This window comes from Vombatus ursinus, unplaced genomic scaffold (assembly GCF_900497805.2).
Source record: "Vombatus ursinus unplaced genomic scaffold, bare-nosed wombat genome assembly UNPS02014821.1, whole genome shotgun sequence".
NCBI lineage: Eukaryota > Metazoa > Chordata > Mammalia > Diprotodontia > Vombatidae > Vombatus > Vombatus ursinus.
In genome coordinates this window covers 43,783,119-43,801,638 of record NW_020954599.1, presented here as the reverse complement: position 1 = coordinate 43,801,638, position 18,520 = coordinate 43,783,119, and the positions used below count along the sequence as shown (strand labels likewise).

General features: G+C 35.6%; 1 protein-coding gene across 1 annotated transcript in view; it reads right to left on the bottom strand.

Annotated features, from left to right (window-relative positions):
* GLRA3 (glycine receptor alpha 3) overlaps positions 1–6,798 on the bottom strand; it is a 261,420-nt gene extending 254,622 nt beyond the window's left edge. The window contains 1 exon segment of the mRNA XM_027837550.1: positions 6,713–6,798. Within this exon segment, the coding sequence (XP_027693351.1) occupies positions 6,713–6,798 (86 nt within the window).
* Positions 6,799–18,520: the final 11,722 nt, after the last annotated feature.

Below are 18,520 nucleotides of genomic sequence, written 5' to 3'. Positions count from 1 at the left end.
GATAGTACTATATAACAATACTTGCTCCATAGGTACTTGTGAGAAGGTCATTTTATAAACCTTAAAACATTATATAAAGTGTGTAATTTTTAATAACTTTGTGATTTAACTTCCTTCACCCTCATCTGCTTTCTATTCCCTTACTTCATCCTTATCCCTTTAATCTGTTTTCACTCCAGCCTATTCACTGAACTGCATTTTTATTGTTTACTAATAAGTCCCTTCTTGCCAAATATGATGGTCTCTTCTCCTTAGTACTCACAGTCTTTGAAATCTCTTTACTACTTGACATTACTAATTACACTTCCTTAAAAAACTCTCTTTTGGCTTCTCTAACACTTTGGTCTCCACCTACCTCTCTGATTACCTGAAGTAGGGAATATGCAGATAGAAAAAGGAAGAATGATGAATATTCATTATTTCAGACCCTTAGTCCAAAGGAATTTTACTAACATCTACCCTTGGTTCATTTGTAAGAGATTCTAATTTCCTTTTTCTATTGCAAGATAAAACTCCATGGTCTCTTAATAGCTGGGGGTCCATCCAAGATCAGTGTAGTCTCTGGGCAAAATTACCTTCCAAATACTCAGCTTTTGTGTATGACTTTGCTTCCCTCCACCAGGGCAAAGTGGGAGGCTAGGTATGACAATGACATGCATAGCAATATATCTTATACTCTTTTGGAATGAATGAATATTCCACAGGTACCTTGTATGCTATTCATTAAACTTTATAGTTATACTAAAACAAATTGATTGTATCTGTGTTTTTGAAGCCCTTGAATCTGATTATTTTGCCAGTCATTTCCCCCATTTCCTTCACATCTTTCCAATCTTCAACTATGTGTTGCTTCTATATTCTCTGTTTCCTTATGCCATTCTCTATTATTTCACCTTTGATGAACTTATGTGCTCTGGTGGTTTGAACTATAAATCTATGCAGATGACTGTTCAAACTTCATCTCTCACTTGGGATTACAACCTATTCATCCAACTGCCTGGATTGATTAACTGATTTCCATGTGAATGATCTAATATCACCATAATCAAATCTCCCCATACTTTCAATATATTTTTTCTTCCCAGTTATCTCATTTATGTTGGTGATACAACCATACTATTATTATCTAGGCTAGAAAATTTTGGGGTATCTGAACTGTTCCCTCATCTTTATACCAAATCACTAGAATCTCTTGCTATTGTTCCTTTGCAATGTCCCTTAAATTAATCTCTTAATCTCCATTCCAACTCCCTTTATTTTCCAACCCACCTAGCTATAATGCTGTCAGATTGAATTTTCTAAAGGAGAATTTTATAAATAACCTTGCTCCTCTGTCCAGGAACCTATAGTAGATCCATAAAGAGCAAAGGTCTAGAACTGTGGGTGCATATGTAACAATAGAAGTGCCATATTCAAATTCCTCTACGTGATTTTTAAGTGTCTCCTCAACCTAAACACAACCTATCTATGCAACTCTTTCCAAACATTTACCATACCTTCTAGTTAGTCACTATCATGCAGTGCTAGGTTCACTAGAGATACTTACTATGTGGTGATAATTGATTTGTAGCTATGTCCATGATTCTGAACATTTCCAATTCTACTTCAAAGCTTCAAGAGATATGTATTTGTTAGTTTTGGAGCTCCCTCCAACCACAGAGTAGATCTTGCAGCTGAACTGTCCATGATTCCATATCCACAACAACCATAATGAGATTCTTTAAACTTAGCTAAGCAAATCTATTAATGATGGACATATTCATTCCCAGGGCCATACTAGACTATGAAAATACCAGACAATCAGAATTCAGTCACTCAGCAAGTTTCTTCTAGGTACTGTTCTAGTGGCATATTGCTTGTTCCTGGAGGATATGCATGCTCACACATATCTTCATGTATTACATGTATACACACACACAAAATATACATGGTCATAAGGAATCTCCGAGGCTAAGATTATCTTATACTGAGGAAGACAAAGTATATGCACAATTAATAATATGAACACATAAAATAAAAGATATCAATACATATAAGTTATAATACAAAATTGAAAATGTAAGAATTATGGTGTTAAGATGGGATTTATCAAGGAAAATTTCTTGTGGTAAATTGTAAGGTGATTCTTGCACCTTACATCCTTATAAGTTAAACCTTTTTTCCTCACATATAGAGAGGAGAGATTGCTCCTCAGATATCTTAAACTCAACATAAATGACATAGTGAGGGAAATTAAGTTGTATGCTGAGGGAAAGAAACAGCTTATTTTGGCTCTTTAAGAATTGTTTTAAGGGGAAAGATGAGAGGCTGGTTGAATGCAGTGGAGGGGGCAAATAGAGGACCTTCCAAGGCAGATTGAAGAGCCTAGATTTTATAATTGTCAAGAAATAGCCTTTCTGGTTTTGAGTTAAAAAATGGTTATGAGAATCATGTCTGAGGAAGAACATTTTGGCAGATGTGGAGGTTAAATTGGATCAGGAAGAAATAAAAGTATAGTTTTAAGAAAATAAAAGAATAAAGTAGAAGAAATTCAAGTCATTTCCTTTTTCTAAGCCTGTAGCTCTATTAATTTCACCACCTCATTAGCTCATCAATCTCTTTTTCTATTAGAAGCATGCTAATCTACATGGGATGGATAATTGTTTTCATCTGATAACTAAGCAGTGGTATTCTTGAAGTCCTAAACATTATATGATATGTTATACAAACCTCTTCATACAGGAAGATTCCTTATTTCACGTCCCTTTTCCCAGGAATATTTCTATTAATCTTCACAGAACCAAAAATACAACCTGGCACAGACTATTCTTAAAACAGCTTCTTTCAAGCCTACCTTCCTTCTTAGGGTGAACCCTCAGAAAAGTTGTGAAGTTTATATACATTCCTATTATGTAGTTTATCGGTCCTTTACAAGGACCTCTTTGGTGACCATAATGGTGAAAATTCAAGCAAGCAGGGAGATACTGTGGATGACATATTAGTGACCTTACCATTTTACTTCATCTATTACACCCCTAGTCTTTCTGCTCTTGCATACTAATTACCAGGTTCCCAGAGAATTCATTTCTGGTGAATGGTAGAGGCATTCAATGGAGAATGAATATACAAAGGAGATTTTAATTATCTAATCATCTCAACATGCTCTTTGTCAATTGAGTTCTAGTACCACATCATCACCTATTGGACATTTTTAGCTAGATGTTCCTCAGATATCTCAAGATCAACATTACTAGAACAAAACTAAGCCTTCCCCTCCCACAAATGCCTCTCTTCCAAATTTATTTAAGTCTGTTGAAGTGATCGCTATCTTTCCAGTCACTGAAATTCACATTTACTGTGTCATTCTCAACTCTTCATTCTCACTCTACATATAAATCCAGTTGACAAATATTACTTTCAACTCCACAACATCCCCTTATTTCTACCTACAAAGCCACTACCTTTGTTCAGGCCATCTTCATCTCTCACCTAGAAAATTTCTCTAACTTCCTAAATTGCTTTCTAAGCCCAAGTCTCTCCCTAATCCAAGTCATTGTCCACAGAGCTGCCAAACTGATATTCCTAAAGTTCAGGCCTGACTGTATTGCACACCACTCCTCACCACTGCCCATCAATAAACTTCAGTGACTCCATATTTGAGATTGCAAATTAAACACATACTCTTTTGTTTGGATTTTAAAGCTCTTAGTCTGTCCCCAAACTACATTTCTACCCTTATTACAAATTATTTTTGTTTATCTAGGCTGTTTCCCACACTCTATGTTGCAATCAAACTAGTCTTATTATTATTATCTTATATTTAACTCCATTTTTCTTCTGTCCTGGAATGGTTTTCCTTCTTACCACCACCTCCAAGGATCTCTATTTGCCTTGAAGATTCAGTTAATAGGATCACTTCCCACCTTCCCATCCAACTCTGTAGACACAGAGTGTTTGTAGATCTGTGAAAGACATTTGGGGAGATAAAAAAAGGTATGCAAAGCTACCTTTGCATAGCAACTCCTAATTTGGAGAACATTATGATAATTAAAAATACAAGAATGTAAAGGAAACACCCATAAATGAATGAGTAATACCATAGAAATGACATAAAATTAACACATTGGGCTTCTTCATTACATTTTCCTAGCCTAATGATATTTTTAAAAATTATAGTAGCTTATTACTTATTCAAGTAAATCAAACATAATATTAAATTAACACAAAGATCGATACAACCACCATACAGGGTAACATAAAGATAGCCTGAACAAATAGGGGAATGGCATGGTAATAAAATAAAAGAAATCATAACACCCATATTATAATGATCAAAAGTAATATTGTCAAAAGTTTACTCCATTAAATTCCTTTTGAGTTAGTATATATGACTACTGATTTATGGTTTCAAATGAGATAGCCCCTAAGGATCCTGAAAACAGTGTCTTTAAAAATGGAGCTTTCAACTAAATTAAGTTATGAATCAATAATACTGAAGTTAGAGCTCACATGTACATATGGCAACTATATATTTTTTGTTCTATGAATAGTGATATCAGGAAAAATTGTAGTTACTTTTCAGAGGATATTAGTCCAAGAACTATTTCTTTATGAAAATCACTTTTATACGATGTTGCCAGTAGGGGGAGCTTTTCTTTTCAGTACTATTTAAGGGTGTTTTGTACTTCATTGGTCACCCTGGAGCAGCAAATATTTCATTTTCTATTGAAGTTGGATCTCATTGGATGAAGGACTACTCTAATGCCAACCTGTAACATGGTCAGGAAAACATAATATTCATGCAAAAAAACCCACATAAAACAAAACAAAAATAACTTGATTGAGGAAGTAGAAAAAAAAAAAGTAGAGTTGATACTTCCACACTGAACCTCCATATATGTAGAAATCTCCTTTATATCATTTCAATAGGTGCATTTTAAGACTAGAGTAATTTCAGGTAACGGAAAAACTTTCACAAACTACAACCGATTTATAACACATTATAAATTATTTCAATGAAGATCATGTAACCTAGTTACTTAAGGTATCTTTGAAGAGATATTTTCACCCAATAGTATGCACAAATAAAGTGTTACTACACACATTTAAAAATATAATTGTCTATAAAAATTGTAGTAATCCTGCCCTCCTAATTCCAAATAATAAAAAAAAATGCTTCTAATAGAAAAAATGTCAATTTCCTTAAAAATTGTTCACTTCTTTTTTCACGGAGAAAAAAGACACATTTTAATATTAGGGTAAAATAATATCCAGTTATAAAAATTCATTATATCACCTGATATAATGGCATGGATAATAATTAGGAATCACCTGAGTCCTAATACAGTAAGTATTATCTCAATGGTCTTAACTAGGAAAGCCTTGCATTCTCATTCCATCTAAATACTACAGCTTACAAGTTTCAAGAAAACATGAAGTTGTATGAAATTTACAAGAATGAATTGAAGTTGTGCTTCAAACATCTGCTCCACATATTCTTAACCTTTCATTTCAGAAATAAAGTGTGCAATGATATTAAAAGTACACATTCATATTTACTCTTTCTAATTCTTTCCTCTTACATGCAGACATGCTTGGGGGCCCTCCTCCCCCTCCCACTCTTACATTCTTTGCTATAATTTCTTCAACATGTTTAAAGTATATTTCAAAGGTTTCCAACACTAAGAAATAAAAGCAAACTGATAATGAGTACACCCTTAAATGCAAAGAAAATTCATTATAGAACAAAATTCTAGTTAGTAATATGGCAAGCTCATTAGTACAGAAGCAATATATTACATACCAGTGAATTTTACCTTAATTGGTGGAAGGAAAGCACCATACAATACTTGGCTAAGTAGAACCTGGAACATTTGTAATGTAAAATTGAGAACCAAAAAAGATGATAAAGAGTCCACACTCTTTACCTACTCTTCCCCCTCCCCCTTCTTGTAAGATTTTTAAAAGGAGCAAGAATTTTGTAAGAAATAGCTGGCAGTCAACAAATTCTCACTGAACCACAATGTGGGCTTACTTCTCAACACTAATTGTTTGAAGAGGTGTATTATCAGATTAATATTTTTACTAAATAGGTCTGGATCTGGTAAATATAATGAAAGACTTGTAAGGGAAACCCCATTATAGAGAATTCAAATCTCTTTACATTAATTTTCCCTCTGCTATTCTAGGTATCAGTATTTCTCTTCCCTTAGTAATTGTCCTTTTCTGAGAAATGTTCCTGAACTCTAATTTATACCTTTAAAAATGTCAAGTTATCCACAATGAGTTATCAAACTTTCTATAACTTCTGTATATAAAACAGCAGGCTTTCAAAACTGAAATGGGTTCAGAACCCATTTGGAAAGAAAAACTCCATAGGAAATCTGGGATTGGGGAAGCAATAGATAATTCAGACTTTCCAAATGATCAAGTGTTCCAGGGATACCTCTGTTGCAAAGGAAAGTAATGAATGTGAAAGGTAAAGATCAATTACTGAAATTCAGTCATCAGTAGGCAAGGGCAACTAGAAGAAAGTTACCTTCAAACATTCAGCTCCTTTTAATTTTCTTTCAAAACCTCAGAAGCAATTAAGCTAGAAAAGTAAATGAGGCAGGAGAGACACCTTCAGCTAGTATTACATAGGAAGAATAGTCTCTGTTTTACCAGCAACAAAGTGGTTGTAATCAGATGGGAGACAGAGGGAATTCATCTGCCCGATTACAAGTGGACTCACCTGAGTAACACAGCTGCTTCCCAGAAGTAAAATCCCGAAGCAGCTATCCGAAAATATTTTACTTGGGCCATGTTCTAATCAGTCATTTACATTACTGAATGCAGGAATATCCAAGGCATTGGGGGGAAAGAAGGGACGTGATGGAAAACACAAACTACCAATAGTTCCTGGCTCCTGGGAAAGCTTCAGAACCTTAGACAGCTCCCAACAGCCAGTTGCACCTGTGATTTCCAACAGGATTCCTTTTTTTTCAGTACAAGGAGTGTAGGATAGAAGCAGAGGTGTCAGAAGCGCAGGTGATTTATACACTGTCACCGGCGAAAGGGAGGGCGATGAGGGTAGAGAGGAGGGGTCTGTAATTCCTCTTCACTGTGGAAAACAGCTTCCTGAATCTCTAGCAGAGTTGTCCTCGCCAAGGAAGGAAATCGATCTACTTCGGGGTTCCGAGCCCACTGGACTAGAGGACGCGGTTGCAGCAGGGTTTCTCCGTCGCCCGCTCCTGTTCTCGCTCCTGCACCTGTTTCAGGCGTCAGCCCAAAGCCCGCTCTCCACATTCCAGCAAAATCCAAATCAAAAGACCGCTGGCAATCCGAATGGGGGCGAGGGAGGTACCAGGCAACGCTGTCCTTCTCGCCAATCACAGCAGCGCGGCCCCATGGATTGACAGTTCCTTTGGGACCACGGGTGGTGCTTACCACTTTGCCCTTTAAAGGAGCTGGCGTTGGGCACATGGGAAGAAAATGGGACTATGTGTGGTTGCCAGGGACTGGGGTGGGGGTTGGGGTTTGGGAAGAAGATACAGTAAAAGAGAAGATATTGATTTTGTACCCGACTGAGGTCCTTTAGTTATGCGGTTTGGGGACCCCCAGCTCTTAGAAGAGAGAGTGGCAGACCAACTAAAAGTGTGTTTGGACGGGTAGGGGCGTCCTCCAGCCCCCTTTCCACATTAGGCGGATTGGCGCTCTAGTGCTTTCATTTCCAAATCTTGCTCTTAGAGAAAATGGAAACAAAGTCCCAGGGGCTAGGCATCAATTCCATTTGATTTTATTTCACAACAGCACTTGTGTTTTCTTTTTAATGAACCTCCAGAATAACTTGGAGAGGAAGATGTGCGTGTGTGTGTGTGTGTGTGTGTGTGTGTGTGTGTGTGTGTGTGTGTGTGTGAGAGAGAGAGAGAGAGAGAGAGAGAGAGGTGGGAGATATGGGAAGGTGGAGGAGAATCCCACTTTATTACACTAGATCTTTTTACTGCGGGAGAGGGAGAGTTCTGGGAAGATGTCTTTCCAGATCACAGATAGATTTTTGTTTTATTAAAACTCTGGACAGCACCCTTTGTTCATTAGGGCTTCAAGAGCTTTTTTTTTTTTTTTTTTTTTTTTACTCTATCAATCAAAAACCAAACGTCCTGAATAAAATGCTCACGATTATCTCATTTCCCTTGTCTTCTTTTAAAATTCCAAACCAATGTCCTTCCCAGGAAAAAAAAAAAGCACAGCTTCCTAAATTCATTCCACTACTACCTCTAAGTTTTCTTCCTGGATACACAGCAAACTTAGGGTGTCAGCAGAAGTAGCTTTATGCTTACAGTCATTCCAATAGTTATTGACATTTTCTGAATCAAACAATGCTGTTCTTCTCTATGCAGCCTCCTCTCCCCTTTTAAGCAGCTTCCCTGAAGTTGTATTGGTAGCTCTCCTCGGACTATTTTGTCTTCATTTACTACTCAATAGAGGCACTACAGATTTATTTTCATTTATAAGATCACAGGCCTAGAGATGATAGGGACCTCAAAATATATAGTCCAACCACCTATTTCCCAGATGAGAAAACTAAAGCTCATACTGATTTGCCCAAGGTTACAGATGGAGTGAGTAGTAGAAGTAAGATTTAAACTCAGCTCCTCTGATTCCAACTCCAGCACTCTTTCCCCTATTCCATACTGCCTTGTTAATGCAACAAACTTATAGGGTAACTGGTGATGCAGAGCACCATACCAAGTATTGTGAGCAAAGAAATAGTTTATATATGGCACATTTGCTCTCATGGAGTTTGTAGTCCAGGAGCTTGTCAGACACTGAAAATAATGATTTTATTATGCCTTTTTAAACTTATACCCTCAGTGGGTCTGTTCATATTCCAGTTTCTCTTTTAGGACACAAGCTACCTTGAGCCAATGGTTTATGTTTGTTCAATTCTCTTTGAATGTCACTTTGCAGAGTACTTCAAACTGTAATAATAGAAGTAATATACTAAAATGGAAAAGAAAACACACATGAATTTTGAATTTGGAAAATTAGATTTTATCTCAGCTTTCATGCTTACTAGGTATGGGACCTTGTGGAAGTTACTTTCCCTCAGTTTCTTTAAGTGCAAAATGGGGATAAAAATATTTTCACTGAATGTAGTATGGGGTAGTGGAGAGAGAGTCTGCCTTAGAGCCATTTCTTTTTCTCCTTCCTCCCATCCCATTGGAGAGAAACAAAAACAAAAACCTTTGTAGCATATATGCATAGTCAAGCAAGATATATTCCATTATTGTTGCTGTTCTGTTGTTCAGTCATTTCAACTGTGTCTAACTGTAAGCCCATTTGTGATTTTCTTGGAAAAGATACTGGAGTGGTTTGCCATTTCCTTCTGCAACTCTTTTCACAGATGAGGAAACTGAAGCCAACAGGGTTAAGTGACTTGCCCAGGATCACACACCTAGTAAATGCCTGAGTCCATGTTTGAACTCAGGTCTTCTGACTCTAAGCACAGTGTTTTAACTACTGAGTGACTTAGCTGCCTTTCATATTGGTACTGTCCAAAAAAAGTTTCATTCTGAATATTTAACCTATCTTCTCTCTGTCAGGAGGTAGGTAGCATTTCTTCATCATTGGTCCTTTCAATCTCTTTTAAATACTACTGGAATCTTTAATATGTTTGCATACAATTTTGTTCCTTATTGTATTCCAAGGTGACCTGGATTCCAGTATCAATTTTGTGGCTTATTGTGTGACTTGAGGAAAGTCATTTATCCTTTTTATTCCTCAGTTTTCCCATTTGTCAAATGAAGGGTTTTTTTTAAGCTAAATTATCCCTGAAGGTTTTTTGAGGTCTAAATTCTATGAGTACATAAGCTACTACATCTATAGCCATTTGACATATGGGTCACAATATACTCTTTGCTAATGTACACTTCAATACCTGCAGGGTCTATGATTTCCTTGTATGTTTCTCCTTCAGTCAGTTTAGATCATTACTTTCCTCTGTACTAGTAGATAGTATTCATAAGTACCTGTTGAACAAATGAAATTTAAAACCTGGTAGACAATCTTCTGGGTTTGAATGAATGTGTCTCAATTTTACAATGACTGTTCTTCACAAAATAGATGTATTGTGTGTCACTAGCCCTGTACTGCAATCTTTTCCAGCTTGGGAGAAATCTTAGGCTTTCAGAGCCTTTTGTTGCCTTGGCAATGATGAAGCATCAAAAGAAGACCATCACAAAGGCTTATCTAACTGCCTTAAAGGCCAAAGTGATTCCATCTATCAACAGGTATAGCTTCCTCTTGTTTCTATTTTTTACAGAAAAAAAAGTGCAGGCTATATAATCAACAGTTTATCCAGCCCACAGATCTAACAGTGGATAATTTGGGAGAGCACAGTTATGTTTACCATATTCCCCTAATGCAGTAGAGAGGCAGTGAGGTGGCACAGAAGATAGAGTGCTGGACCCAAAGAAAAGAAACACCTGAGTTTGAATCTGATACTTAATAGCCAAATGCTTAATAGTTTTGTGTCCTTGGGCATGTCATATAACCTGGTCTCCCTTTGTTTCTTCATCTATAAAATGTGGATAATAATAACACCTTCCTTTCAGAATTGTTATGAAGATAAAATAACATTTGTAAAGCACTTTGCAAACCTCAAACTAGTAACTTTCCTTTAATAACTCATTGTTGATCTATTATTCAGGATTCTATATATTTATTATTTTTACTGAATCCATTTATATTTTTGGTCTGTACAACCTTTTGGGTAGCAAATTCTATGTCTATTACAAGGTTGGAATAGCAATTTGGAATTAAGGGACAGTGGATGGAGATTTGGGATCAAGTCCCATCTCAGATACATCCTGACTATAGGTATTTGGGCAATTCACCTAATTAGTCAGTGCTCCAGACAACTCCTCAACCCTTTAAAGTTATAAAGTAGATGCCAATCTGCATCTGAAGAGTGAGTTTCCTCCCTGCAAGTTTTCACCACTGATGAAAGCACATGTTCCCCCCCCCCAAAAAAAATTTACAAGACTGTTAGTTTAATAGCTCAAGTTTATATTCACAGGACAGGTTCTGTAGCTTCTGAACCACAGGGTTCCTAACTCAATTTTTACCATCTGATGCTCAGTAAAATTTTTTTGTTGATTGATGGTTTGAGGTGATCTTCAGTATATCTTACAATAATCAGTTTATTACTTATATTTTGTGGGCAAAATGTTATATCATAAAATAATATAGTATCAGATATTTTCTTTGTTAGCAATTAATGCAAGAATTTTTTTTTATTTTGGAAAATGAAAAATAACTTTCTACACATTTCTCATTGCCCATCAAGATACATTACTTTTATCACTTCTTCCCTAATTCTAATTTTTTTTCCAATTTCATGTCCAGAAGTGGTTAATAGTACGACATAAATTAACTCCTCTGATGTATTAATAACTGACTTATTGTAGTTAGGGTGAGAATTGTCATTCTGACATAGTCCTTAACACCCAAGAGCCACACAAATACCTGTGGCAACTCTTACTTCCCCCCAAAAAAAGATTTCTCTTATGAATACATAAAGACGATCAGTTTATTACAAAGAATTTCTGAACAGTCTCAGTATTCTGTAATTACCTTAACCAGGAGTGTCTCTCTTGATTTTGGTTGATCTTGTGAATTAATATCAGGGTTTTTTGACATTTAACCCAGTGGTCATTATAGTAATATGATAAATTCAATTAAGTACCTTTCACACATAAAACATACATAGATCATTCTTTGTTATATCAGTAGTGTCTGCTTAATTCCTCTGGGACTTCGTGTGCAAAAGAAGGGAGGTGGAGTCCATGAACTCTGAGATCCCATCCAGCTCTAAGAAATTTATGTTGTTTTTTTTTTTTTTTGATACTTGATGATATACAAATGCTAGTTCCAGTTACTTGAAAAAATAATTGAAAGATAGTCGACCCTTGACTTATGTGACACTTGGCTCTCCTGGTTGAACTGCTGTCTATTTGTTCCTTTCAATCTTTTCTGCATTATTATGTATCTCTTTCTCGTTAAGCATGAGGTCCCATCAAATCTCTGTGTTGTGCTCTCTCATCTCTTCTCTCTACATGTTCTTGAAAATTACAACATTTCTCATAGATTCAAGTATTATCTCTATGTATAATATTTCTAATTATAAATTTCTAGACTTAATCTCTCTTCCTAATTCCAGACCTATATTGTCATCTACTAGCTAGAAAACTCTATTAGGATATAGTAGCTTAGGTTGTACAATAGATAGAAGGTGGAACTTAGAATCTGGAAGACCTGACTTTGAATTCTGCCTTAGACACTTACTAGCTATGTGATCCTGGGCAAATCACTTCACTTTTTCATGTCTCAATTTTCTTTTGTGCAAAATAGGGATGATAATATCGACCTTACAAGGTTGTTCACCAATCAACTGTGTTCACATATAAAAAATGTTTTGCAAACTTTAAAGTATTAAATAAATCTTAGTTGTTATTGCTATTTCTATTTGGCAGCCCAATTTCAACACGTTCCAAAAAAGTTGCTTCTCTAATTTTTCACATTTTTATTGAGGGCTCTACATTTCCCCCATCCTTACAGATTCATAACTTCAGAGTGAACCTTGATTCTACCTAATCCTGTTTAATTCCTTATCAAATCTTATTGATTCTCCCCTCACCAAATTTTTCATTTTCCATCCCCTTCTTTCCACTCTTTGGACTATCACCTCATTTCAGGTCATTATCACATTTCCTGTAGTCTATTGTAATAATGGTCTACCTAGGCACCTTGCTTATGATTTTTCCTCTTTCCAATTTATTATTCATATGGCTATCCAAATCTTTTTCCTAAGTTAAAAGTGCAATCATATCATTAGTTTGCTCAAAAACCTTTAATGGCTCCCTACTGCCTTAAAGCACAAACTTTTTAGACTGACATTCAATTTCTGTCCATCAATATCTGGCATTAAACTAGCTTTCTATTTTTGTTTAACATTTCCATCTTTACACACTCCTCATTTGTGTCAGATTGGACCATCGTTGTTCTCTGAACTCAGCATTCTATCCTCTGTCTCTACTTTTCTATAGAAATAATCCCCCTATGCCTGGAATGGACCCTTATCTTGTCTCTGCCTCTGAATCCTTTTTTTTTCTTTAAGGCACAGCTCAGTTGTCAACTCCATGAAATATTTCATGATCCATCTCTCTAGTAGGTATTAACACCTCACTCTCATTAATTTGTATTTAATAATTTTTGTACATATAATATGCACCCCCAACCCCCACATCTCTAGTAAGCTCCTGGAGAGCAGAGCCTATTTTACTTAACCACTATATATTCAGTGCCTAGCCCCCTTTGTATAGTATGTACCTAAATGTTTGTGTAATTAAAATAAAATTATCTATTATGAATTTTCACATATAAGCATGTGTTCTTTCATTTTGGCCAAATTAATATTACTTATTTTCAACTGATACTTATTACTGTATTTTTTTAAAATTTTGATTATTGAAATGAAACCTCACCCTGAGAAAAGAAAATGAAAATAGTTCCCAATTGGTCATAGGTTTCAGATCTTAGAGATGTTGAATCTTGTAAAGAGGTAGCATGATGTAATGAATATAAAGCCTTCCTTGAAGTCAGAAAAACTTGTGCTGAAGTCTGGACTCTGACATATATTGACTCTATGATCCTGGGTGAATCACTTAATCTATTAGTGCTTTAGGCAACTCTCAAAGAATATGTTATAGAAAAATTGACGATCTTCACTGGTAGGGAGTGTTTCTTCACCTGGAGTTCACTGTAGTCATTACATAAAAACTCTAGGCCCTAATCTTGTAGATTATCTAGCCCATATTTTCATAACCTGGGGTCTGTGAACTTTTAAATTTGGATAAATTTATTTCTATGCATTCTATTTTATTCATTAAAATGTTATTGTGAGAAAATACTCATACTTCAGCAGACTTCCAATGGGTTCCATGGTGCATGAAAAATTCAAGAGCCCTTTACCAAGCTCATAACCATGACTGCATAGATGAAGAAACTGAAGCCCAGAAATATGAAGTCATTAGCCTAGAGGCTCACAAGTAGGAAACAGGAGAGGTCAGATTTAAATAAGAATCTTCCAAAGCTAAATCTACTTTCCTCTTCCCACTATAGCACTCAAAGAATGACATACAGACTTTGTCTGTTATGATCCAAGGGATAGGAATTCCATTTACTAATCTCATTCATGGGAAGCCTATTAGGCTGATTTAATGAATGTTACATACTCCCTCCATCATTGGACAAGCTTAAGTTGGTCCTTTAAAACTGTTTCCTCTCTTTTGGTTCTTAATAAAAAAAGTGTCATTTTGGACCTTCTATGGATCATTTTTCTCTGTCTTCTCTGACACTTGAATCAGTCCAAATCTTTAAGAACATCTTTCCTTTATGTTATTTTTTTCTTCCAAAGATGGAAAGTTCAAAGTAAGATTTATACTTGCTTAAGAGGTCTGTCACATTTCTTTGCCCTTCTGTCTCAGAGAGAGGAAACTGTCTTGTCTTTCACTACACAGGCAAGAAATCTCTTTTCAAAGACCATGTGGAGAAAAATGCTAAAGTTGGGGTGGAGAGACCTTACTTGAATCCTTTCTATGTTCCTTACTACTATAACACTGTGGGCAAGTCTCTGAATCCTTGAGCTTCTGTTACTTCTATAAAACAAATATCTACAATACCTTGATCACAAAATTATTGGAAAAATCAAGCAGGATAGTGTAGAGTAAAGAACTTTGCAAGTCTCAAAGTGCTATAGGGTAGTCAGCAATAAATAATAAAATCATTATAATAAATTGAAAAATAATATTAGTTAATAATAAAAATGACTAATAATTATTAATCAATTTCCTATAACTCTTCTCACACAAGGATTTTTTAAGAATGTTACTTATTATTCCTGTCTCTATTTGTAGATATGATTGAAGAGATAGACTTGCACCAAGTCATTCTTTCTACAGAAAGACTGTAATATAGATGGTAAGGGCCAAATGCTATTTCTAGACCTTTTGTGCTGTTTGTGGCTATGTCACCTCAGCCCATATATTATTGCTTTCATGCACAAATGAATTACAATTCACATCATGTTCTCTTGGAATAGAATGCCTCCTGCTTAGGAATGGCACTGTTCTTGCAAAGTAAATGTGTGCTATGTTAGTCTAGGCTAATTAAATATGGCCATATTGTCAAATGCATTCCATGGTAGTGAGAAAGAAATTGAATAACATAGTAGAGTAGGGGGAACATGGTTTTCATTGCTGTTATTGTCCTCAATGGTTCTAGAAATATTTTATCTACACATAATTTCAATCTCTTTCATGTTAAGAAACACCCATATGGCTGAATGTTTTACTATTCATCTAGTTATTTATCACCAGATAAAATATTAATGAAGGGATATATGTCTGTTATTGGTAGATATTACATGTACATATGCACATATATCTTATTATCAGGTTATAATCTGTAAACATATGAATGTGTATTTGTGTGTATTTAAATATATACACAAATCATCCTACACCTTAGTCTAATGTCTCTTTGTGGTATGAAGGTGACCTTGGATTCATGAAGATTATACAAGCAGAGTAAAAATTCTGGTAGGTTCCTTGAAGCCAGAAAGGATTTAAATAAACTTCTGCCTAGCAGTGGACCCAGTGTGTGGCTGTCATCTGACTCTAATTTAGCTAGAATCAGAGAAGCCCCTCAGTAGAAAGTCAACCCAATGTGATAATCCTTTTTTTTTTCAGCCACAGTAACTCATGAAGATTATTAATGTGTAGAGCTGTGACTTCCATTGGTGGCAGGGAGTATCTACACTTACAAAATGGTCAGCTCTTTAAATATAAGTGTGTTTGTAGGGAGGGGGTAGAAGATAGTAAAATGTGGAATCCAAAAACCATGTGAAAATAAGTTATTCTTTTCTCCAAATCTAAGTTGTTTAAAATCTAAGGTATGTAACATGTTATTTTGGTGGTCCAAATGTATTGTTATGCTTTTAAACTAATGGGTTAAAATATACCTATATCTATCTATTATATAAAGGCTCTATCTGTCTCTATTATGTAAAAAATCTATGATTTTTACCAGCAATGAGGAAGTGCCAGCAGGACAACTACCTCATGCCTTGGGAAGTGAATATTAGGGAATTAACTGAGGAACATAGAAATTATGACTGACCCTAGACCATATAGCTAATAAATAAATGTCAGGGGCAGTATTTGACCCCAGGTCTTCCTAGCTTCAATACCAGCATTCTTACACTACACTATTCTACTTCTTTTTTATATCTGTGAGTCATGGAACACTACAGTTACTGAGGAATTAAAAATGAGTATCATTGAATTCTGTTTTCCTCAGTTTCCTCATCTTTGTTGTTCAGTCATTTTAGTCATGTCCAACACTTTGCCACTCCATCTGAGGTTTTCTTGGCAGAGATACTGGAGTGGTTTACCATTTTCTTCTCCAGTATATTAAAGAAAACAGCTTTATGACTTTCCCAAGGTCACATAGCTAGTGTCTAAGACCAGATTTGAACTTAGGTCTTCCTGATTCCAGGCCCAGCATTCTATCCACTGAGCAATCTATCTGCCCCTAAAACATGGCTACTTTGCTTCTTAAATGTTGACATGGTTTATATTTGGTTAGCCAGAAACTACTTTCTACTCACTCCAAATGACTGTGCATGTGACTACTAAAATTACAATCACATAACTCTACTCAACCCCACCCACCTTATTGTCCTTCACCCAAAATGCAAACTTCATAGAATTACTATAGAAATACCCGAGGATATATGTCCTCCTGTTTCCACTGACCTCAGAACCCACATCATATCTTATTTGAAGTTGCCATGATGAGAAATTTCTCATAATGGATAGAAGCAGCATGGCACAGTAGATAAAAAGCTGGCTTCCTATCTAGGAAGACCTCTGTTCAAATTCAGCTTCTGACATGTGCTGGCTATGTGACTTAAGCAATTAATTTGATTTCTCAAGACTCTAATCAACTCTAAGAATATTTTTTCAGTTGATGGAGGTGGTTTCTTCCCTAAAGAGGTCTATATTTCAATGAAATCACTTGTGCAGTCCCTATTCCAATCCTTATGATCAAGTTACACAGCCTAGATAGGTTCAAACTGTACATCTGTTGTCCCAGAGGAAGAGTAATTATTTTTAACCTGGTGTAGATTAATTCTGGTCAAACCAATTGGCAATTTTCTTGAAACTCAATATATACTCTACAAATGGGAGAATCAAGCACAAGAAATAAGTGACTGGCTAACTAACATAACAGTAATGCACTAGAGATAATAGGATTACAATAAAAGAAGTGTTTATCTCTTAAAACCAGAGCTTATATTTTCATTATCATCAGAGAAATTGATGAGGTTTTAATTTCTACTAATGACAATAGTCCATCAAATCATTTTGGTGAACTATACTACAGAAGATCTAGAAAGCATAGATTAAAGTGGTGCAAGGTCCTTTGGAGGCCACATAAGCCAGATGTCAGCCTAACTAAAACCTGAAGCACCTTGAAAACATCCATGGCAAAGTGACTTGAAGACTTCCAGTGATCCTTAAAGCAATCTATTATACATTTAAGCAGCTCTAATTTTTGGAAATGTTTCCTCATATTGAATCAAAAGTTCTAGTTCTTTCCACTGGAGCCAAGTATACAAGTTTAACAACTATCATCACATCATTAAATTTCAAGTACTTGAAGCCTGCCATAATGTCCACCCATCTTTTTTCCAAACTAAACTTCCCTACTTCTTTCAATGTTTGTGTAGATAGTATGTCCCCCCCCAACCCATAAGACCTCCTTTATCAGCTCATTGATTTAACTGCATCAGAGGATGTCTGTAAAGGAAATTGAGTATTAAGCTATTAAAATTTGTTCTTTGCAAAAGTTTCTTTTTGAAGTGAAATATTGGGCTTGGCTATTCCTGATTGACTGTAGAGTGGTAAGGGGCTGCAGAAATAATATAGTAGGAACAGATAGATAAGGCAGGTCAGTGTAAGAAGTATCTTGACAATATCTGGAGTATGATTGAGGGAAAGATAGCATAACAGGTAACAAGAGGGAAATAATCTTACTTTTTTACTTTGATTTCATTATTGTGGTCACCCCCAAACCTGTATACATCACAAGGTATTCACATCTTTCTATCTTTTAAAGAGTTTTAAACATTTCCTTCCACAACTATACTCTAAAAAGCCTATTCAGTGCTCTTGAAGCTTTATTTTAGTTCTTTTAAAATTCCATGTGTCACATGGGCTGTCCCTCTGGTACCTTTCCAGCTTGGCTATTTTTCCTTCTATTCTAGTCATACATATCCTTGCTAATGTATTTTATTTCTCTAGCACCTAGCTCTTTGCCCTGCATCTAGTAAACACTTAACAAATACTTGTTGAATTGAAGTGATGTACAAATAATTATTAATATACCTATACCTACCATGCCTCATTCCTTTGCAATTTTTTTCTTTCTGACA